General features: G+C 46.4%; 3 protein-coding genes across 4 annotated transcripts in view; 1 reads left to right on the top strand and 2 right to left on the bottom strand.

Moving 5' to 3' along the window:
• LOC143011779 (uncharacterized) overlaps window positions 1-10747 on the bottom strand; it is a 104556-nt gene extending 93809 nt beyond the window's left edge. Inside the window, exons 1-2 of the mRNA XM_076164769.1 lie at window positions 10279-10747; window positions 9633-9702 (exon numbers count right to left, since the gene is read on the bottom strand). Of these exons, the coding sequence (XP_076020884.1) occupies window positions 9633-9702; window positions 10279-10572 (364 nt within the window). The 5' untranslated portion in view covers window positions 10573-10747. The remainder of the gene's footprint in view (window positions 1-9632; window positions 9703-10278) is intronic.
• Window positions 10748-11439: 692 nt separating this feature from the next.
• Window positions 11440-17673, bottom strand: LOC143011915 (dual specificity protein kinase CLK4-like). Of its 2 annotated transcripts, none has more exons than XM_076164933.1 (13): window positions 17515-17673; window positions 16533-16693; window positions 15212-15461; window positions 14456-14558; window positions 14080-14146; window positions 13878-13994; window positions 13602-13768; window positions 13400-13494; window positions 13161-13290; window positions 12992-13074; window positions 12823-12902; window positions 12638-12728; window positions 11440-12154 (listed from the first exon to the last, which is right to left on the bottom strand). In XM_076164933.1, exons 1-13 carry the CDS (start codon window positions 17515-17517, stop codon window positions 11963-11965), a joined length of 1539 nt encoding a protein of 512 aa, XP_076021048.1. In that variant the 5' UTR covers window positions 17518-17673; the 3' UTR covers window positions 11440-11962. The 2 variants fall into 2 exon arrangements, with proteins under 2 accessions (XP_076021048.1, XP_076021049.1); XM_076164934.1 differs by lacking the exons at window positions 16533-16693; window positions 17515-17673 and adding exons at window positions 15811-15847; window positions 16102-16496.
• Window positions 17674-18227: 554 nt separating this feature from the next.
• On the top strand, window positions 18228-19108 carry tmem126a (transmembrane protein 126A). Its single transcript, XM_076164960.1, has one exon. It carries the CDS (start codon window positions 18394-18396, stop codon window positions 19009-19011), a length of 618 nt encoding a protein of 205 aa, XP_076021075.1. The 5' UTR covers window positions 18228-18393; the 3' UTR covers window positions 19012-19108.
• The last annotated feature ends 993 nt before the right edge of the window (window positions 19109-20101 follow it).

Below are 20101 nucleotides of genomic sequence, written 5' to 3'. Positions count from 1 at the left end.
CGGCTCTCTAAGACCAATCCATTTCTCCGAATTAAAGCTACATTAGCGAAGTACTTTAAAGTGGCGGTTTGGCTGAGAATCAGTCCGACACGTGTTCTGGTGAGCAGCAGCCCTATTAGCCCCATTACGTGTTCAAAAACAACTTAGTTCGCTATTTGAGAGCTAATTTGAGTGGTTATGGAATTTCTTTTTTTTTTGCAACTCTCTTTGATTTAATCCTTGCTTTCACACACACACACACACACACACACACACACACACACACACACACACACACACACACACACACACACACACACACACACACACACACACACACACACACACACACACACACACACACACACACACACACACACACACACACACACACACACACACACACACACACTTTGGTATGTAAAAGGAATCATATGGGCTGCACTGCATACCAAGATAGTGAAGCAATAATGAGCCGAGTCAGCATATTGAAACAAGACCTGGTGCAACATATGATGACTACATGACATCATATCATTATGTATCATTAATTGTGCTTTAATTCCTCTACATCACATTGTGTACGTAACCCTCCGACCGCCGTTTTGCTCTCCACCTTTGATCCAAATCGCACAATCAGAACCACATGGACGCCAGAAAAAGTTGCCAAATAAATAAACAAGACTCCGAAAAAAAGCCTTCTCGGGTCTCAAAGTGTGTATTTACATCGGTATGTAAATATGTGGGGTGAAAGGCACCTGAACCCTGAAACCGTCTCAACAACAGACACAAACACACACACACAAACAAACACAAACATCTAATGCTTCCAACAAGCTTCAGGTCCAAATCCTGTCTGAACGTTGAGGAGAGGAGCTGTGAGGAAAGAATGGAGACAAAGAGAAGGAGTTGAGGAGAAGAAGGAGTGGAGGAGAGGAAGGAGAGATGGTGGACCTGATAGATCGTCCACATGTTAAACTGGGACATTGGCTCTGTAACTGGAGCTGAGTGGACATCTGTGATAAACTCTCCGGGCTCCCAAAAATGCACTCAGGAGTCGTTTCGATGCGATTCTGCGGCGGAGCGTCAAATATGCAGATAAGACAGAGAGGATGCAAAGCGGGGACAGTATGCAGGGACATACTGCACCCACTCGCTCACCATGACAACTCACAGATGGGAAAATGCTCCTGCACGCACAAACACACACACACTCAGAGGTGCGTAAAGCCAGCGACAGACGCACGCACACACACAAATGTTTGCTACTTATGTGAAAAACAGATGGGACACGGACGGAAAGTTTTAACACGTGCTCCATGTTTCACTCTGCTTCCTCTCCTCTCTTTTGTCCTTCACCTCCGTCTGGACGTCCATCTGGTCCAAATCGCTTACATGGCAGCAACGGCGTCCCTGACATAAAGCGTTTCAATTTAACGGCGGCGAGTTCACCGCTGCTTCCCTATTAACACTCACTTAGCAGCCATTATCAACCTATCACAGCGCCGTCAGCCTGCAACTCATCAAACACGCACACCCACAGTCGATCGCACTTGAATGCGTCTCTCAGAGTGACAGGGTGAAGTCGTGTAAAGAGATTGTAATTTTGTTCGTATATCCACGTTTCTGGGAAACATCTGGGCGCAGAACCCTACAATCAGTGTCAGGGAAACCTCAGGGAGCCATCGCGCCATCGCTGAACCGCAGCCGCCGCGGCTCGACGTTAATCCACTTATACGCTACGACGCGGCTCTAGAAATGAGGAGAGCGCCCTCGCGTCTTCATAGGTTCGCCTTTTCCCCATTTGAGGTTTTGAACGCACCCCCATTGGGTCAGAATCGATTACGTCGCCAAGCTTCTGGTTTTTGACGGCCTCAAATGTGACCAGAGGGCCACTGAGGAGGGAGAGCAGCGTATCATTAGATGGCCATTCCTCCAATTTCACATTCCAGTTATGGAGCATGTGGTCAACGCGTTTCACCACCATTTTCTACGACTCAGCAAAACAGAGCTGCCAGTAATTGAGCGTTACTGCTGTCACTGCTGTCGAGCAAAAACCAGGAAATTCACTTGTTGGTTAGGAGTCGGACTGTGAATGTCCCTCACGCTCTCTGTCTTCTCTCGTCCATTTTCCATCTCTCTCCCTCTCTCTCAGATGTCCCTCTCCCTGGCCTTGACGTTCTCCACCTCCTCCCAAGACGTTCCCAGGACCTGAAGGAACCCCACCAGCATGTTCTCCTCCCCACTTTATCTTGCCCCAAACCTCCCTAAGGACCCCCAAGAGGCATCCTGATTAGACGCCTGAACCATCTCAGCAGGCTCTTTTCAAAGAGAAGGACCAACAGTTTGATAACACTGAGCTCCCTGCTGATCCCTCCGTCCTTCATCATCTGTTTGCAGTCACTGTCAGAGCCGTCTCTGTCCCCTCCTCTCCCTCCTGGCTTGACCTTTTGGGGGGTAATGACTGACCTTTTGGTGGAAGTACCTGGAAACCCACAGTCGGTTTTAAACCTCGACTCACAAATAATAGTCAAGGTTGGAGAGGAGGAAGCGGTGTCTCTGTAAACAACTTAAGAGGTCAAGACACCAGGAGGGGAAAAACAAGATAAGGGACAAAGAGAGGGAGACAGGGGACATCTAGAGAGGTCAAACAGAGTGTAAATACTCTCTTGTGTGAGTGGCCGTGTTAAGTTGTTGAGAGATTCACTCCGACGTGCCCTCGCCTCCCCGTTAGGACAGAACAACATGGACCAGTGATGCTGAGGGCTCGTTCAAAAAAAGGGTTCAGGCTCCGTTTTTACGAGCTCCACTCTCATTAAAGAGGTGCTGGGAGAGTGACGAGCCTGTCGAACGGGCGGGGCGGCGGCAGGCGGGGGGGAACCATCTGGATCGCCGATGCTCTGCTTCACATTCACACTCCCGAGGACAGATCCCCGGGTAGCTCATACCGCTCTGTGTGTTGTTGGGCGGGACGGAGAACGGGGGATGATAACCTCTGCTCCAACTGGGAGCCTCGCTGTTTGTCTGGGTTCGCGTCCAGAGATGCAATCTGTCAAATAAATCCAGGTGTGTTAGGGGCGAGTCCCGTCCCACAGCTGGATCCGGCCGCGCTGCATTCCTGATGGATTAAGTGTGTAGTAACTGTGGACCCAACGGCTGAAAGTGGAAACTTAATTTTATGCGTCTTGATCCACGCTAGTCACCGTAACAGATGATGGGATTGGATGTCAAAGCCCATTTGTGAATTTACAGATTTGGAGTTTTCAGGATAATTTTCCAGACTTTATGCCTGATCGGGATTTCGACTCGATCGGCCTCAGATCCTCGTCGCCATCCACATAAGTGAGTAAACGGCTACACGCGGGTTCCGCAGCGAAGGCGCTCTCTGCCTCACACTGCTGTCAGCCAGCCAGAGGCCACATGGCGGTGGTAAAGTTTTTTCTGCACCACCATTAAAAGCCTATTCACCTTGTCACCTGCCACTTGTGATAATTAAAGAAAACATCGTAATAGTTTCCACATTTGGCGCTCTGAGCTCCTGCTACACTCAGGTGCAGCCAGAAGATCCCAGTTCATGCTGAAAATGTGGCGTTCCTTTGAAATGATCTAAGAAAAGAGCTTTCACGGAGGATCGGCGGTAAAATGATCAACTTGCTCTCTCTGAAGGCCCTTTGAGACAGCCGCGTCCCACAAAAATTCAATAGAAATTTGACTATATTTGTCGTAGGAAATGTATCAAAATAAAAGAATGACTTACAGACTCTGTCTCAGGGCCGTCTGCGTCACTAATCAGTTTGTTTTTTGTTGATTACTTTTGTTTTGCCTGCTTGTCATTTCAAATGGAAAAGTTTGTGCCTGAATATAAACATACACAACGCTGGAATATCAAAATAATCACCAAAGAAAGGGGCACTGCCTCGGATTAAAACCGCCGGGGCTCCATTAATTTGGTCTGTAATGACGGTAAATCAGTTCAAGAGTGGAAGAATGCACCGTTTCTCTGTGACTCAACACGCCACTTAAGGCGTTTGATGCACGCTGAGAACAATCAGACACGCACAAATGCATTTCAATATGAAAAATCTGATGTTTTCCTTAATTACGCTTTACTTTGAAGCCCTGTGGTTCCCAAACAGTTGATATCTCATTTAGGAACAAACAAAAAAAGTTATTGCGCAACAACGGAACAATGTTTCTCACATAATGCAGCGTATTTCTCCTTCCAAGTCTATTTCTATGCTCTTGTGGTAATAATAAACATTGTCATCTGGTCCCCATCCATGTTAGTGAGGTAAAGGAGAATCTTTCTACATTTATTAGGCTTGAAGCGCCGTGTGGAGCTGAGCAGAGCGGCGGGAAAACTCTGCACTGACCCCACAATTCATTACCAAACCTCATAACTATACTGAGGTGCCTGGAGAAAGACGCGATGGGATTCCTTCTCTCGGCTGTTTGGTGTGTGTGTGTGTGTGTGTGTGTGTGTGTGTGTGTGTGTGTGTGTGTGTGTGTGTGTGTGTGTGTGTGTGTGTGTGTGTGTGTCCTACACCTACCAACTCCATGCAAGTTGGCCGTGGCGTAAAACACTGTGGCTTTGACCAAAAGCTAACTTTAATAAGATGGTTGATGAGAGACAGAGGCCGGGTGTGGTTTGTGTGTGTGGGCGGGTGCATAAACTGTGTGTGTGTGTGTGTGTGTGTCCTAACTGTTGGTTTAAAATGGCTCTACACACCTGGTGCATGTCTGCTCTTCAAGCCCAACTGCGGCTCCTCTTTTTTCAGCCTGTGTGTTCAATGACGCAGCACACATCAAACTAAATCACACACACACACACACACACACACACACACACACACACACACACACACACACACACACACACACACACACACACACACACACACACACACACACACACACACACACACACACACACACACACACACACACACACACACACACACACACACACACACACACACACACACACACACACACACACACACCAGCTTCTGAAATCTGCTTCCAAATAAGAACAAGACATCAACAATGGACTGTGATGGTATCTGTGATCTGTGATTTAACAGCAAATAACAAATAGCCTGCAAGGAAAGACGGAAGGATGATACTGTCCATCCATGATACTGTCCATCTATGATACTGTCCATCCATGATACTGTCCATACATGATACTGTCCATCCATGATACTGTCCATCCATGATACTGTCCATACATTATGAGTGTGTTTCGTATCAGGCTGAACACAAACCTGGAAGTCAAATTGTGGGCAAACTGCGTAGGAGGATGGACTCAAATACATCTTTGTCTGAAGCAGGAAGAGATTTCCATGTTGGAAAACAAGCTAAGCGCTGGTAGGAAGCTGTGGGTTCTGCGTGTGTATGCGTGCACAGACACTGGATCTGCCTCCACTGTGTGCGGCGGCAGGGTAGAAAGTATTTTGTACTTAAAAAACTGTATATTTTCCTCCCTGGTTTGAAATATCCGCCCCCCCGCCCCTGCAGCATAATGTAATAAGCCACCTGGATCCTCTACCACAGGAGACTTCTCTCATAACTCAACTTCATGCGCTGCAGATTTAAAGCAACGCCAGAGCCACACACTCAAACACATGCCCACAGACATCAAAACAAACACACGCGCACGGAAAACACACCAGCGCGCGCACACACACACACACACACTCTCACAGGGTAGCAGACTGACACACTAACGTCCATGTGTGTCAGTTCTGTGTCATGCTCGGCTTTATGCTTAAGAAAACTGCCTACAGCACCAAACGCTACGGCGGAACAAATCTGAAACGAGACTGCTTATGAAAACAAATTTCCTGCGTTTATTGTTTTTAAAATGGTCATTAATGGATCTTACATGGAGCCTGTGTTCTTCCTGTGGCGTTGGCTTGTGCAGGTAGCCGGTACGGGCTGCATGCTTCCTGTCTGATTTATTGTGGCTTTCCAAACAAACGCAGCTCCGGGGGGTGGAGGAGGCAGGACGCAAGCTCGGGCTCCCTTAAGCCTGCTTCTCCACCTCTCCTCCTCCCCCTCCTCTTCCTCCCCCAGGCGGGAGAGGAGAAGCTGTACAGGCCGAGGGTGAGCTGCCTCCACTCTTACGCCCGGGCTAAAGTTTGATCTGCGGGTTAACGCAAGGCGAGTTCCATTTTTAGTGTTAATGTTTGTTAAACGTACAAGAATATTTTGTTGGTCTGTATGTTTACATGGAAAATGTGATGAAGAAATCCCCTGCTAAGTGGAAACCCCCAAAATGATATAAACACACACACACACACACACACACACACACACACACACACACACACACACACACACACACACACACACACACACACACACACACACACACACACACACACACACACACACACACACACACACACACACACACACTCCTGTCCAGTGCTTTAATGAGCTCTTATCTGATGGAAATCGATCTGAAAACACAGCCAGTGGTCTGACCTCTTGCTCTCTCTCTCACACACACACACACACACACACACACACGCACCAACACCAAAGAGGGAGATACTCAATACTGACTGCAAGGAGCTGAAGGCCCAAACACACATCTAACACACACATTTACACTCGATGACAACTCTCTCTCTTTACTTTGCCACGAACGTTTAAACTCAAACAAAGCTGTGATGTGATGCGCTGTAATGATCACATACAGGCAAACACACACACCCTGGCTGCTGCTCGGGGCCCTGGGGGTGCTTGGGTAATAGTGACGGGCGTGGCCGGCTGGCACGTCGGGCACACACACACTATGTGCCCCCCCCGGCCTGTATCAGACCTATTAAACAGGTTTTAAATGCAAATTGCAGAGATGACAATACACTCCCCCTACACAGGACACACAGCCGCTCACATGCTTCTAATTAAGCACGGCACTATAAATGTGCCGTTTCGTGTGTACGTAATGAATGTGTGTGTAGTTCTTGTGTGCGAGAGTAGGTTGTGTGCTGTGTGTGTGTGTTTGTTGAGAGAGCCGAGGAGTGTTAATTGTAAACACCTGAAGCTCGTAAGCTGATTTGGACTCTGTGACACGGTTCAGGTTCGCCTGAGACTGCAGGCTCGTCGCCACGGCACGAGCGAGGAAGAGCCACACGCCCGCGTCCACTGCAGGGACGAAGAGACCAACACCCTCAGAGACAAATACTGGGGTCACACGCTATTTGCACACACACACACACACACACTGTCTCCGTTATGTGACTGAACAGCAGGACTTTGACTTTAAAATACATCATTCTTGTATCTGGTCATTAAAGTGTCAGTGGTGCGGCCTGGAGAACAAACCGGCGACATCATTCTACAAACTTCTGCACGAGCGCTGCCCCCTATTGGGCTCCTGTGTTTATGCATGGTAAAAAAAATGATATCCCTGATGTGGATGGCATAGTTTTAATGGTAGCAATGCTGCTCATGCTCATGCTGCATGCGGTGGTGTGGCGCACACGCACGCACACACACACACACACACACACACACACACACACAGGCAGGAATACCTTGGCCTGTGATCCCGGCTGGTAAAAGATTCAGGTTTCAGGTGGCAGGAGCTGGTGCTAAAGGCAGAGGGTCTCCGCTTACAGTGTCGTGTTGAGAGAGGTGCCTCTGTCGGCCCCTCAAAGGCTCAGGGACAGATACTTGAACACACACACACACACACACACACACACACCACACAAGCACATGGGACTATGATACAGGCTGTCCACACACTCCAGTGGGATGCACACATTGAGGTGTAGAAGCAAAGCTCAAGTAAAAGGACAGAATATTGTATTTTTGGTCAAATATAGTGGTAGATGCACAGCGCAAGGGCGAATCCATGCCAGCAAACCAGCACACACACACACACACACACACACACACACACACACACACACACACACACACACACACACACACACACAAACACATATTTTTTTGATAGTATCCAACTCCAGCGGTTTCAATTTAAAATTAAACTTCTTGAAAACGAGCCACAGAGCGAAAAAACCCAGCAACCGGTTTATCGGCTCCTCCTGAGAAATAAACACATTTTATGGAAAAATGGTTCACTGGCCTGCGTTGAGCAATATAACTGTTGAGATATAAGAGGAAAGAAAAAATACATGGCCTTGGGCTTTTGGGTTGCATCAAGGCCACAATAAACAAAATTGCCTTTTGTTTCATCAAAAACAAAACACAACAGTTAAGGGCAGCTTTTGGAAAGAAAAGCTCTTTAAATAGACTTCTGAATACTTGCGGCCAGATCATATTTCAATGCCAAAACCACTTGATTACACAGCAGTCCTGCAAAATTGACAGGAAAACAGGGACGAAACCTCAGATACAATCACTTGATCTAATGAAGCAGATACATTAGAATGCTCCAAGGCCAGAACAAGCTGTTTATAATGAGGACTTTGGATGAAAGGTGTATCAAGTTAAGCAGATCTATGGCGGCGTCGGATCGTAACGTATGTAAACAGGGTTTGGACTGTTGCATGAACACTCACACTTTGAGACAGCGAGCGGGCTATCTTGGCACGCAGACATCAGACTGGGAAGCAGAATGTGTTGAAAGCGCTCCAGAAATTCCACTTGTGAACGCTTTCACCTGTTCTTGTTGTTGCGGGGCCGTTCACACCGACAGACACGGAGGAACAAGGGGAGGAAATGCCTCAGAAATGCAGATAAGAGCCTCAAAACACCACAGCTAATTAAACTAAATACAACAATTAACCGAGAGAAACCCAACATATAAGCCGTTGCCCTTTATTCAGAAGTGATGACAAGATTCCACTGGAGTTGCACTTTTTTTTTCTTCTAAAAACTGTAAAGCAGTAAATGCCAGCACACACACGTTCACATCCTGTTACCCAAAAGGCAGAGAGCTTTCTCTGTCACGGGAGATTAAAGAGCAGCTTTCCTTTTCCATAGGTGAGGAGGAGGAGGTAAGAATGCAGACAGTCACACTCACTGATGTTCACACTTTCCTTCATGCAGTCAGAGGACATCAAATATCATACAGGCAACATTTCCCAAAATATAGGAAATACAATCTTTCTTTAATTCCCCCGCATAAAGTGGAATCTGTCTGTAACATGATGTGTGTCACACACTGTTCTCCCCCAGGGAACCTTCACAAGCCCTGTAATGAACACCACACACCAAATGCTGCCAATCTTGGCACCGGCCTGGTCCATCTATTAAAGTTAACATCCCCCACTGACACGAGGCAGCGGGGCTCGAGCTGAACATCCCACAGGCCACTGATCTGGTGGGTTTGAGATTCGAGGGCTGTCAAGGTCTCAGCCCTGAGCCGTCCAGTCCCCAGTGTGGGCCCTGTGTGGGCTTTACACACCGTAATCCGTCCAAAAGACACAAACACAAACATGCACTGTTGCAGCTCAAGAAAAAAGCCAAAAGCATCAGCGGGCTGACAGAAACCAGTCGTACCCAATCAATTTCACGCTACTCCACTTTGACCATAAACGTTTTCTGCCTGAGATAGTGATCCTGTAGCTTCAGCAGTGCGGTGATTGTTTTGTTTATGTGTGTGTGTGTGTGTGTGTTGGACAGGAGTGCAAACGCTGCAAACAAAAGGAATGAGTCAAACATACCTGGAGGACAGGCGCACTCTTGTCCAGCCTCTCTGGCCGTCCGCAGCTTCGGCATCAGCAGCACCACTTTCTGCAGACACACACACACACACAGATCCAGAATCAGATACAAATCACACCAAAACACATGAATCTAGTTTCAACACAAAACAGTGGAAGATGTGAATCAATGGGCTAAATTATGATTTGCGTTTTGAAGACTTAAAGAAGATGCATGGAATCTAGCAAGATAAGAGAATAAATGGAAAAAAAGTCAACATTAAAATTGCAGATGATAGAATGATTTAAGATAATGGCAGTGACTGTGAGATCACTGGCTGAGCTCTGGAAGTAAACTTACTCCAAAAGTTCTCTCCCGTGTGATTAACTTAGGATTTCTGTGTGTGTGTGTGTGTGTGTGTGTGTGATTACCAGTTGTGCCACCTTATAAAGAGCTTTGACTGAATACTAACTGACAAGCTGCAGGACCAGTTGATCCCTACAGTTCAACATTTTACATTAAAAAGAGATTTCAATGATCAGGACACAAATGTTCTCAGTCTTTACGCACACTTTACGCACGCCGATCTTTGCGCATGTGTGGGGTTAACAAGTGCAACATCGATCAACCACAATCAATCAATTATATCCACAACTTGTTACGCACCTCTTCAACCAGCTTCCCGATAGAGGCGCTCAGCTCGGGCATAAGAGTTCCACCCTCGGTAAGAAAGGCTCCGTGCGCCGGGTGGAAGACGGAGGCTTTGTCCATCTCCATCTGCAGGCGAGTCTCCAGCTGGAAGGTCTTGAAGCTCATCAGCAGACACACCGTGATGGAGCTCAGGGACAACAACAGGCACACGGCGACTGGGAAACCCGGCAACCAACGCTGGACTAAGGACTGGGGCGCACACCGACACGCCGGCTTGCTCTCCCTGATAGAGTCTCCTGCTGTATCCATGCTGGAATCCGGATTCAAACTGATCTCGTTAGACAGAAAATAGACCCCAAAAGTAAATGTGGATTCGGCGGTAAAGTTGTGGTGTGTGTGTGGAGTAACTAAGCGGCGTACATGGCGCAGTAACAACACTCCCGACACACTCAGAACGCAGAACTCTGTGCGCTGTCTTAAATTAGTCTTGGTACTGCAGCAGGAGTGCGCACCGGGATTCTAGCAGGCACAGATGGAAGCGATCTGGATGCCAGCCGGGGGAAGAGAAGAAGTCCTGACTCTCCGCTCGGTGTGGAGCCTGTGTGGGTGCAACAGCGACCAATGAGTCTAATTGTTTGTCTCCCTTCGAAAAGTTGCATGTTCAACTAGTGGAGATGCGCCCGCCCTGCTGACCACGTGGGGGAGGCTGCAGGCTGACAGTTTGGAGGAGGAGATGATGGCGAGCGGAGTGAGAAAGTCCAACATTCACGTTAACTCACTGGAGATACTTTACTTTGTCCACGCCATTTAGCTGCAGAACATCCAAGAGCGTCGACGTTTATCTTGTTAAGCGGAGTAATGGCTGATACGGCTAGATACGGTAGGGGGGCACTAATCCGGTCCAGTGTTATGCCAATTCTGATTGAGACGAGCTACAATACAAAGTCATTATACAAAGTCATTCACTAAGTCTTAAATAAACAGAGACCGGGCTGTTTAATCTGTATTTAAGCAGCAGGGGTGAAGCGCTGAAGCTGGATGTTCCTCTGCAGTTTGAGCTGAACCATCCAGTCACTCTAACAGCTCTTTACCGCCACCATACGGCCCGGAACCGCCACTACACCGCAGGTAACGCCGCTGAAGCCAGCCAATAATATGCACAACACAAAGTTCTGACAGCTATTCAAGTTTATTGAGAAAAATTTACATTAATGCAGCAAAAAGGTACAAACTCAGTGGACAAATCATATGTACAAAAATGTTCTGCCTGCCTCACTAACTATAACGCTGAATAAATTAATACTGTGAGACGGGACACCCTGATTTAAGCACATCTCAACCCATTTCACAACCAACGTGGACAAAATCCTACAATTTATCAATAAAAAAAACTGCTTTCCAAATGACAAAGTAGCTACAGTGGCAAAAATACAAACAGAAATAAATAGACATGGGCAGTAAGGACGGGGGGGGGAGTTCTTCGAGTCAAACATCCCGCAGATGGAGACGGGACGTAAGAGGTTGATCTGAAGGGGAGGAGGACAGGACGCAGCGAGGCAGTGGACTGATACAGTCAGTGATAGCGCAGCTCTCCTGGAGAGTCTAAACTGAGGCGAGCACCGGGCACCTAGATGAATGTCACAGTGACAGCCAGGACCCGACTTGAGGTTGTAGGTCAGAGGTTTGTGTGTTCAGTAGTTCAGTCTTTTTTGGTGCTACTGCTGCTGCGGCGGCTGCTGCTGCTGGTGGTGGTGCTCTTGTGGTAGCAGGAGAAAAGGGGGTGACGGAGGGCCTGGTCCAGACTGAGGCGCTTGGTTGGGTCGAACTCCATCATCTTCTCTATCAGGTCGAATAGCAGATGGTGGTCCTCGCCTTCAGACACCATGTAATTCTGATAGAAGGGTGAAAAAGGAAGGAAGACAGAGACTTGATTATTAAATGCAATTCTAAAATTAATGTGAGCCATTAAAACATAATGCAACATTCAAGGGGCCTGGGAAAACACAGTATCTCATGACAGATGGCCAATGCATTTTCATAGTTTATTTTGAGGTTCTAGGTTGTGTTTTTTGTAAAGCAGAAACTCCATTGTAATTGCCGTTTATGAAGTTTTCAGTTGTATGCAATGTCAAGGTTTGACATTTTGTGATCTTAGTATAAACCGGTTTTCATCTGCCCAACCCCTTTTTGTAACACAATAATTCATAGCCAAAACAGGACCTTTTCATACTGATGTCCCCACTTTTCCCTTGGCTATAATTATATCTCTTTACAACATCTGTGCCTGAGCCAATACACAACTTCATACAGCTTTCCATGTGTGCTTTTCTTTTTTAAACAACTTGCTGAAGTGATTTCTTTTAGTTTCTCTTACCTTCAATGGCTTCAGGTGCTTCCTGACGTATCTACCAGGGGTGCTGTGTACATCCCAGTCCAACTTGCATCGATGAACAAAACGCCGTTTCCTGTGACACATTGAATTATTTGTCAGCTTTTTTTAATACAACTTACAAATCAAACCCATGGCATTTATTCCCAGCTGTTTCAATGAGGCATTACTTTGTTTTCTGCAGGAGGTTTATGGGCATTGGGCCCAGGACTCTCTCCATCATAGCAAGGTGTTCTTTACTATCATGAGTCTAAGGGAAGAGAAGAAGTCCATCTGTTAGACGCCACGATGAATGGGAACAATATCAACACTTTGTTTTAGTTCTCTGCTGCCCCCTACCTGGAAAAGAGTAGAGCCAAGGTAGAACTCAATGAGAATGCAGCCCACACTCCAGACATCACAGGAATGGTCCCAGCCAAGATCTGAAACAGGCACGCAGTGGATCAGCCACACAACAAATCACCACCACATGCTGTTTAAAGCTCCCAGACTCAAAACACGTGCTTACCTAGTATGACCTCAGGAGCACGGTAGTGACGTGTGGACACCACGGAGGTGTGGTGCTCGTGCTCGTATGTGGCGTTACCAAAGTCCACAATTTTCACATCTGGGTTCCTCAGTGTTCGTTCGTCTCGTTTCTGAGAGGACAAGAACAAAAGGATTGGACTCACAAATGTGTCCAAGATGTTTCCGCTGTGTTGAGGTTTCCTTCAAGAGACAAACATTTGGTTGAATGAGGGCTTTTACCATTGCAGCGTTGTACTCCATGTCATAGTCTGAGTCAATGAAGAGGATATTCTCTGGCTTCAGGTCTGTGTGAGTCAACTTGTTTTTATGAAGAACTGTAAAAAAAGAAAGAAGAAATGAATAAAACCCACATACAAACATTAACGCCAGGCTGCTTTTGCACAACTTTGATCTCCCGCACAAGTATGTGTCCATTACTCACATCGGATAGCTCGGACGATCTGGTAGGCCATGTGTTTGATGTGCTCAACGGGGAAAGGCTGGAAGTTGTTCTCCTTGAGGAAATCGTATGTGCTGAGGCCCAGCAGCTCAAAGGAGATACAAACGTGGCCGTGGTAGTCAAACCAGTCCAACATGTGCACACACCCACTGAAGGAGAAAAGGTGAAGACCATACAGGTTAAAGTTCCTCAAAGCAAACATGTGACACATTTCATGCGAGGTGAGCGGGTTCCTCTGTGGTGTGCAGTTTGACTTACTATCGCATATCAGAGTCCAGGGACTTCAACCGATCGAGCACCTCTACCTCAGACATCGCTGCCTCACGGTAGCGGTCTATGTTTTTAATGATCTTCAGAGCCACGCGAGCTCCGTCACTGAAAACACAACAAACACATTTTAACATTAAAACGTGGAAATTCAACACGCACGAACAGATTAATTCACATCTTCTTTACTTACTTAGAGTGATCAATGCATTCCACCACCCTTCCAAAGGCACCCTCTCCTAGAGTACTCACAATCTCATCTACAGGAAATAAAGAGTGGAAGTTAGAGCCCCCACAGTGACAGGCTGAAACACTGCCCTTTGGCTGGCTCACTGCCTGAAGTTACACAGATCTCTTCAGCTAAGCTACTGTAGCAGGCTTCTGAAATGAGACCACTGACATAACTCTGGGCTAAATATGTTACACTGACGAGTAATGGCTAATATAACAATTAATTTATACTACTGGCGCATAAACTCAAAGTCTAACTGTTGGAAATGAAAAACAATCCAGACAAGAGAGTGAGAAGAGACAGTGAGAACAACAGAAAAAAGGTATATATTCTATACATCTCGCTTTCAGCATGTCTCCACTGTGATAGATGAGGTGACCCTCGTCATCATCCTCAAAACTCCTGGATCTTTTCCTGCTCCTGCGGTGATGGCTCCTCCTCTGCACGGGAACCGCCGCAATCCGCCATCACATCAATAACCCATCATCAGTCAGCACCAGGCCACCACAATGCGACACCATCGTCATTCATTCAACCGGGCCAAGGGGGAGAGGTGAGGGGGGTGGATAGATTCGGCCCATTCAGTAACACCGCCAGGCGAACGGACGGAAGGATGGAGCAGCAAATTCAAATTCAGCCCCATCAGAGAAAGGCAATTGGGCGCCAGCCACCACATAGTGTGTGTTACAGAAGAAAAACATGGCAACAAGATTTTCAGATGAGAGACTTTCTCAAAGTAGTACAGACAAAACTGATGCAGATTACAATCTTTCTATATGTACGTTTGTATGTATCTCCTCCAACACAGCTTCATTGTTTACTACCACACCTCCCACTAAGTTTCAACACAATCATTTGGTCCACTTTTCTTTTTCAATTGTCTAAACAACTCTCACAAACCTTTACTTCTTCAGCTCCTAAGTACCCTACTTGTCATTATTGGTTGGATACTTAATAGTGAGGAGTAGAAAAAACAGATATAGGGAGACAATGGGGGGGTGTTAAGCGTTGGCTGAACACCTCTGATAATGACCGTCTTGAATTGATGGTATAGAAAGGAATGAGACAGGAAGGACAAAAGAGTTTCCCGTACCGAGTAGGACCTGTGGCGAGAGTGGCTACGCTTGCGCCTCCTGTCTCTGTTCCTGCGGCTACTTCTCCTGCTGCGGCCACTCCGACCACTGCGCCCAGACGACTTGCTATAGTGGTGCCAGTCACGGTCTCTGTCCTTGCAGGTGCCATCGCGACTGTCGTCCTCAAAGGCCACGTCCACGCTGGGGCCTCGGGCCAGTCCTTCCCGGGAGCCCAGCCTGTGGTTCAGACTGCGGGTCTCCAGGTAGTGCCTGCAGTGAGAGAAAAGCACAGATCAGCTAGGGGACCTTCAAGTGTCTTCTCTCCGATCAAGACCTGAAATGAAGGCTTCATATACCAGCCCTAATGGTTGACCGATAGCTTGACACAGTATCCTGGAGCCTCTCATTTCACATTTGTAATTAGCAACATACTGGTTTACAGCCAAACACCAAACCCACGCATTAGGGTCAAAGAGAGACTGCAGTAAAGCCAGCATTTTTATAAGGGACATTATCACTGCAGAAATAGGGCCTGAGTGAGTATTCATATACCAGCATAGAGTGCAGCGCATTCTGGCAGACCTAGACATTTATACAATTGTAGCCCCTGACTGCTCACCGTGTCAAAACAAGGCCCCTTTTAAAACCGGCCGCACCTTGACAGGAAGCCACATTGGCAGAGTGAGACAGACTGTTGGAAGCTTTTCATTACAGCTCGACGTTGCGTAATATGATCCCACATTCTACATTTGCAAATTTTTCAACATGAGAAATGCAACCTGAAACGGCACCATTGCTCCCAACCTGTCCAAATCCATTCAATCTATTCCCAACCAAGCATCTGATTTTACTCTAACGTATGCCTTAACATCCTAGTTTCTGCACTGCACTCAAACTATATTGATCTTACCTTGGGACTCCCACCCAACAGGCCAGCACCCAAGCATTAAAAAGAGAACCGGGAAACTCCTTCAGCCTTAGCACCCTGGTGGTGTCAGTTATCGCCCGGGATGAAATCTGCCTCTCTACAGAATTAAAATTAGCAGAGCTTCTAGAATCCAAAACATGTCAACCAAAAGCTTGAAAACACTTTTGACAGTTTTGTGAAAGCTGCACTGGGTAGCACTGATATTCCATTTTGATCAAATGGCTAAGAAGCAGTGGTTCCCCTGGAAACCTTGAAGGACTACGTAATAAATCCCCAATATAATAATTCCATAATTATAATCTACTGCTATTCGCTTTGATAACTTTTACACAAATGTTCAGAAAATGAAAATGTTTTGTTGGGGTTTGTTTGCAAGAACGTCTTCCACATTAAACACATCTGAGTGACTTTACCCCTCAAAGGCCTTGTTGTGCTGTTGTTGTCTCCGGGACTTGTTCTCTCTTTCGCTGCTGTGAGAGTCTCGCTTCCTCCGTTTTCGGCCCTCCACTCTCTCCTCCCAGCTGTACTCATCCAGCCAGACAGCCGGAGAGCGCATTCGCTTCGTTTGACGCATCTGAAGGATTAGTGAAAATAGAGAAAAACCGCAAAAACATGAATTTATTAAGCACACAGCAAGTTATGGGACGCCATTGCGACGCGTAGGGCGCCGTTTCGTAGTTGTGATTGAAGTAAAAACACTAAAATATGTGAATACAATGCGTTATAGAAGGCCACAGCGGCGTGATCCGGGAATTGATAATTTATAAACATATAAACCTTGTTAAGCTTCCGGAGCGATGTCCAAACACTGTACAAATATTCAACTACTAGTGAAGCGTAGCTGAAATGCAACGTTTACGTAACGTCGGTTGTTATGAAGCTTTATGGCCCATCACGGTTTAGCGACATAATGCGCATATCTGTCAATTTAATTGGAATATCATACAAATCCATTCACTCAGATCCATTGTACGATATTCTATTACCCTCCAACTATAGAAACGAACGGATCAAAACATGTTGACGAGACATTGGGTGCGAAGTGAAACGGGAAATGTCGGACCCGAGCTTGTTGACTAGCCAAAGGCCCGCGCGGAGGTTTGTTATCCACCCCAGCACCGACAAAGGCCTACATGAGGATAATAGTTTATCGACCTTAATTATTACAGATCGTTTCTCAACTCACAAATGGAAAAACAACAAATACAAACATCTATAACTATCAGTGTTCGATTCTCACGCCAGGCAGGATGAATTCGTATAGCTAACCAAAGATTAAAGGGCAAATCCGATATGTTGGCGAGGCGTCGAGGAAGCTAACTGGCTAACTCGGGTTAGCCACTTAACGTTAACGAATATTATTGTAAAAATTATCCCAAAAAAATGTCCACTCACCATTGGTAAGCCACAGTGTTCTTTGTCGAAGTAGAATATGTGGCTGTGTGATGAATATTGACAACAAATTAACAAAGAAATTGGACAAATATCTCCGAAGAGACGACTTCAAAGATGGCGAACTTTTCTGGAATTCAAGGGAACGTCGTACTCTAAACATTTCAACGGCGTGGTAATAAACACGCCCACTTCTTCGGTGAAGATTTGTCGCCCTGAGTTTAGTCTGCGAGGCACTTCGGTTCTGCTCGGGTCGAAGAACGATTTCAGTTAAAAACTCGAGTTCATTTTTAAAAGTAAACACAGAGGATTTGAACTAGCATACTGAAAATTAGATAGGTAAACATAAATGTGTAATATGCCTCTCAAAAACAATGCCAACGCTAAAGACGGGCATCTGACTTTAGAAATAGATTTGATCAATCTTGCAATTATCCTTCCTCTTGTATTTAAATAAATATCTTCTATGCAAGTCTTGGCGTGTGGCGTGTGTCGTTACTGATTTATATTCCTTAATGTAAAATGCTTGTGCATCTGGTTTGAGATTTGTTGTTGGTTTGAGTTGTCAATTGGATCGAGGAAACACAATCATAAAGACGGAAGATGTTTATATAAGATTTAATGGATTATTAGTGGGTCTCGTTGAAGGAGGGGCAATACCTATGGTGTATGCCTGGAAGAGTAAATTCAGGTCAACAGTGCCCTTTAGCATCCCGCGCGCAAGGCATTGTGGGTACATCATGTCTGCGCCCTGAGTTGATCCAGAGGAGACATATTAGTATTATAAGTGTAAACCGTTCTTAAATGTCATAACGTCGTCGCAGATTGTTTGGCGGTTGAACTACAAACAGGCGACGCTGCAACCTGCAACGGACTCTGAAGATGTCGGGAAATCTATTGAATGAGGGTACAGGTGGAAAGATGATTCCCAGAGCGGAGATAATGCAACTGATGACGAAGAACTTCGATCGGTTACCTGACATCGATCAGAAACTCTTCCTCTACGGACCCCTGTACCTGAGTGGAAATTCAACTCTCGCCGGGCTGGTGGCTAACAACATGTACCGCAGAGCTCTGAATGTCAGCCATGCGCCCTTCAGCTCCAGCCTGCCCATGGGCGTGCTGCCCTTCCTCACCACATTCGCTTTATACAACGCCGTGGTGTGCAGACCGCTCATGTACGGGGACCTGAACTGCCCTTCGTGCGTCCTGTTGCGGGGCGCCCTGGTCGGCGTGGTGAGCGGCGCGTTGTACCCCATCTTCCTGGCGCTGCCACTGAACATCGGCTTGGCAACCAGATACAGCTCGGCGCCCATGCCGGAGAAGGGAGCCATCCTGCGGTTCTCGTGGGAGATCTCCAGGCCCATCCTGAAGAAGATGAGGGCGGTGATGCTGCTCCAGACCTTCTTCGCCACTTACCTGAGCTCAAAGAACTTGGACTCCTACGCCAAACTGCTCCAACTCACATTTGATTCTGAAGTCGAGGAGCTCAAAGATTGAAACGCCATTGTTTTGAATTGATGTCGCAGTGTAAAGTCATTCTTGATCACGTGAAATACTTTTTTGAAATACATAAATACGATTGTGTGAAAACTGACCTGGATCTCCTCATATCCATCACTCCATTGCATTCCATTGGTTCTCCATGTAGGGTACTTGAACCTCAGACAGGGAGAACCGACACACTGCAGATGCTTTCACATTCTTCCTAAAGACAGCAACACACAGACATCCACACACATGCACACACAGACAGGTAATCCAGTTTTAATACACCCTTTCTGTGTTAACCACATAAAGTAATCTATGCATCAAAAGTCATGACATCAGCCACATGAGCTGAATGCTATCATGAGCATGCTAACAGGGCACATGTTAATATTTACAATGTGACATTTAACAGGTTTGCATGCTAAGTACAAATTGACAGGAAATTATTCATTGTTTTGATGGTGCCAGCAGTAGTAATTTCCCCTACCCTCACATTGAAATACAATCTATGCTAATGCAAGGTGTAATTGCACACAGAACAAATCCTAAGTGGAATGCGCCCTGTCTGACCTGTCATATACTGTATATCACTTATAAAGGGTCTGGCTTTCAGCCATTCAGCGGACAAAGCAGTCGTGCAGCATCACCGGCGCCGGAGTCGATAAATGCTGCCGATCCAGCCGCAATGATCGCTAAGAGGTGAAGTAGGTGTCAACAATGTTTCAGCAAAGCTCTGAAGAATCACAGTGATGATCGGTGTTTTCATCTCTTTCAGGTTGGGCGAGTCGTCTGCTGTCGTCACGTCAGAGCGCAGCTCCCTCTTCACATTGCCGCGCCTCACCCGCGACGGTCAACAAACGCAAAACTAAGTAAATAATGTATGTCTACGTTTGGCGTGTCATTTACATTTAGATGTGGTTACTTAATAGTAATGTTGGTGTTAATGCTATGAAAGCTATTGGCACCATAAGCAAGAGTGTGTGTGCTATGAGTAGACCCTTGCATGCACGAGCACAATTGTCATCACAACCCGGGATGCCCATCGCCTTCTACAGGGAAAAAAAAAAAAAAAAAGAAAGTAATAATAAATAATAATAGT

This window comes from Genypterus blacodes, unplaced genomic scaffold (assembly GCF_046128005.1).
Source record: "Genypterus blacodes isolate CSIRO-AG114 ecotype Tasmania unplaced genomic scaffold, CSIRO-AGI_Gbla_v1 ptg000139l_1, whole genome shotgun sequence".
Classification (NCBI taxonomy): Eukaryota; Metazoa; Chordata; class Actinopteri; order Ophidiiformes; family Ophidiidae; genus Genypterus; species Genypterus blacodes.
The sequence above is the reverse complement of the archived record's forward strand: the minus strand, read 5'-3'. Positions and strand labels throughout refer to the sequence as shown.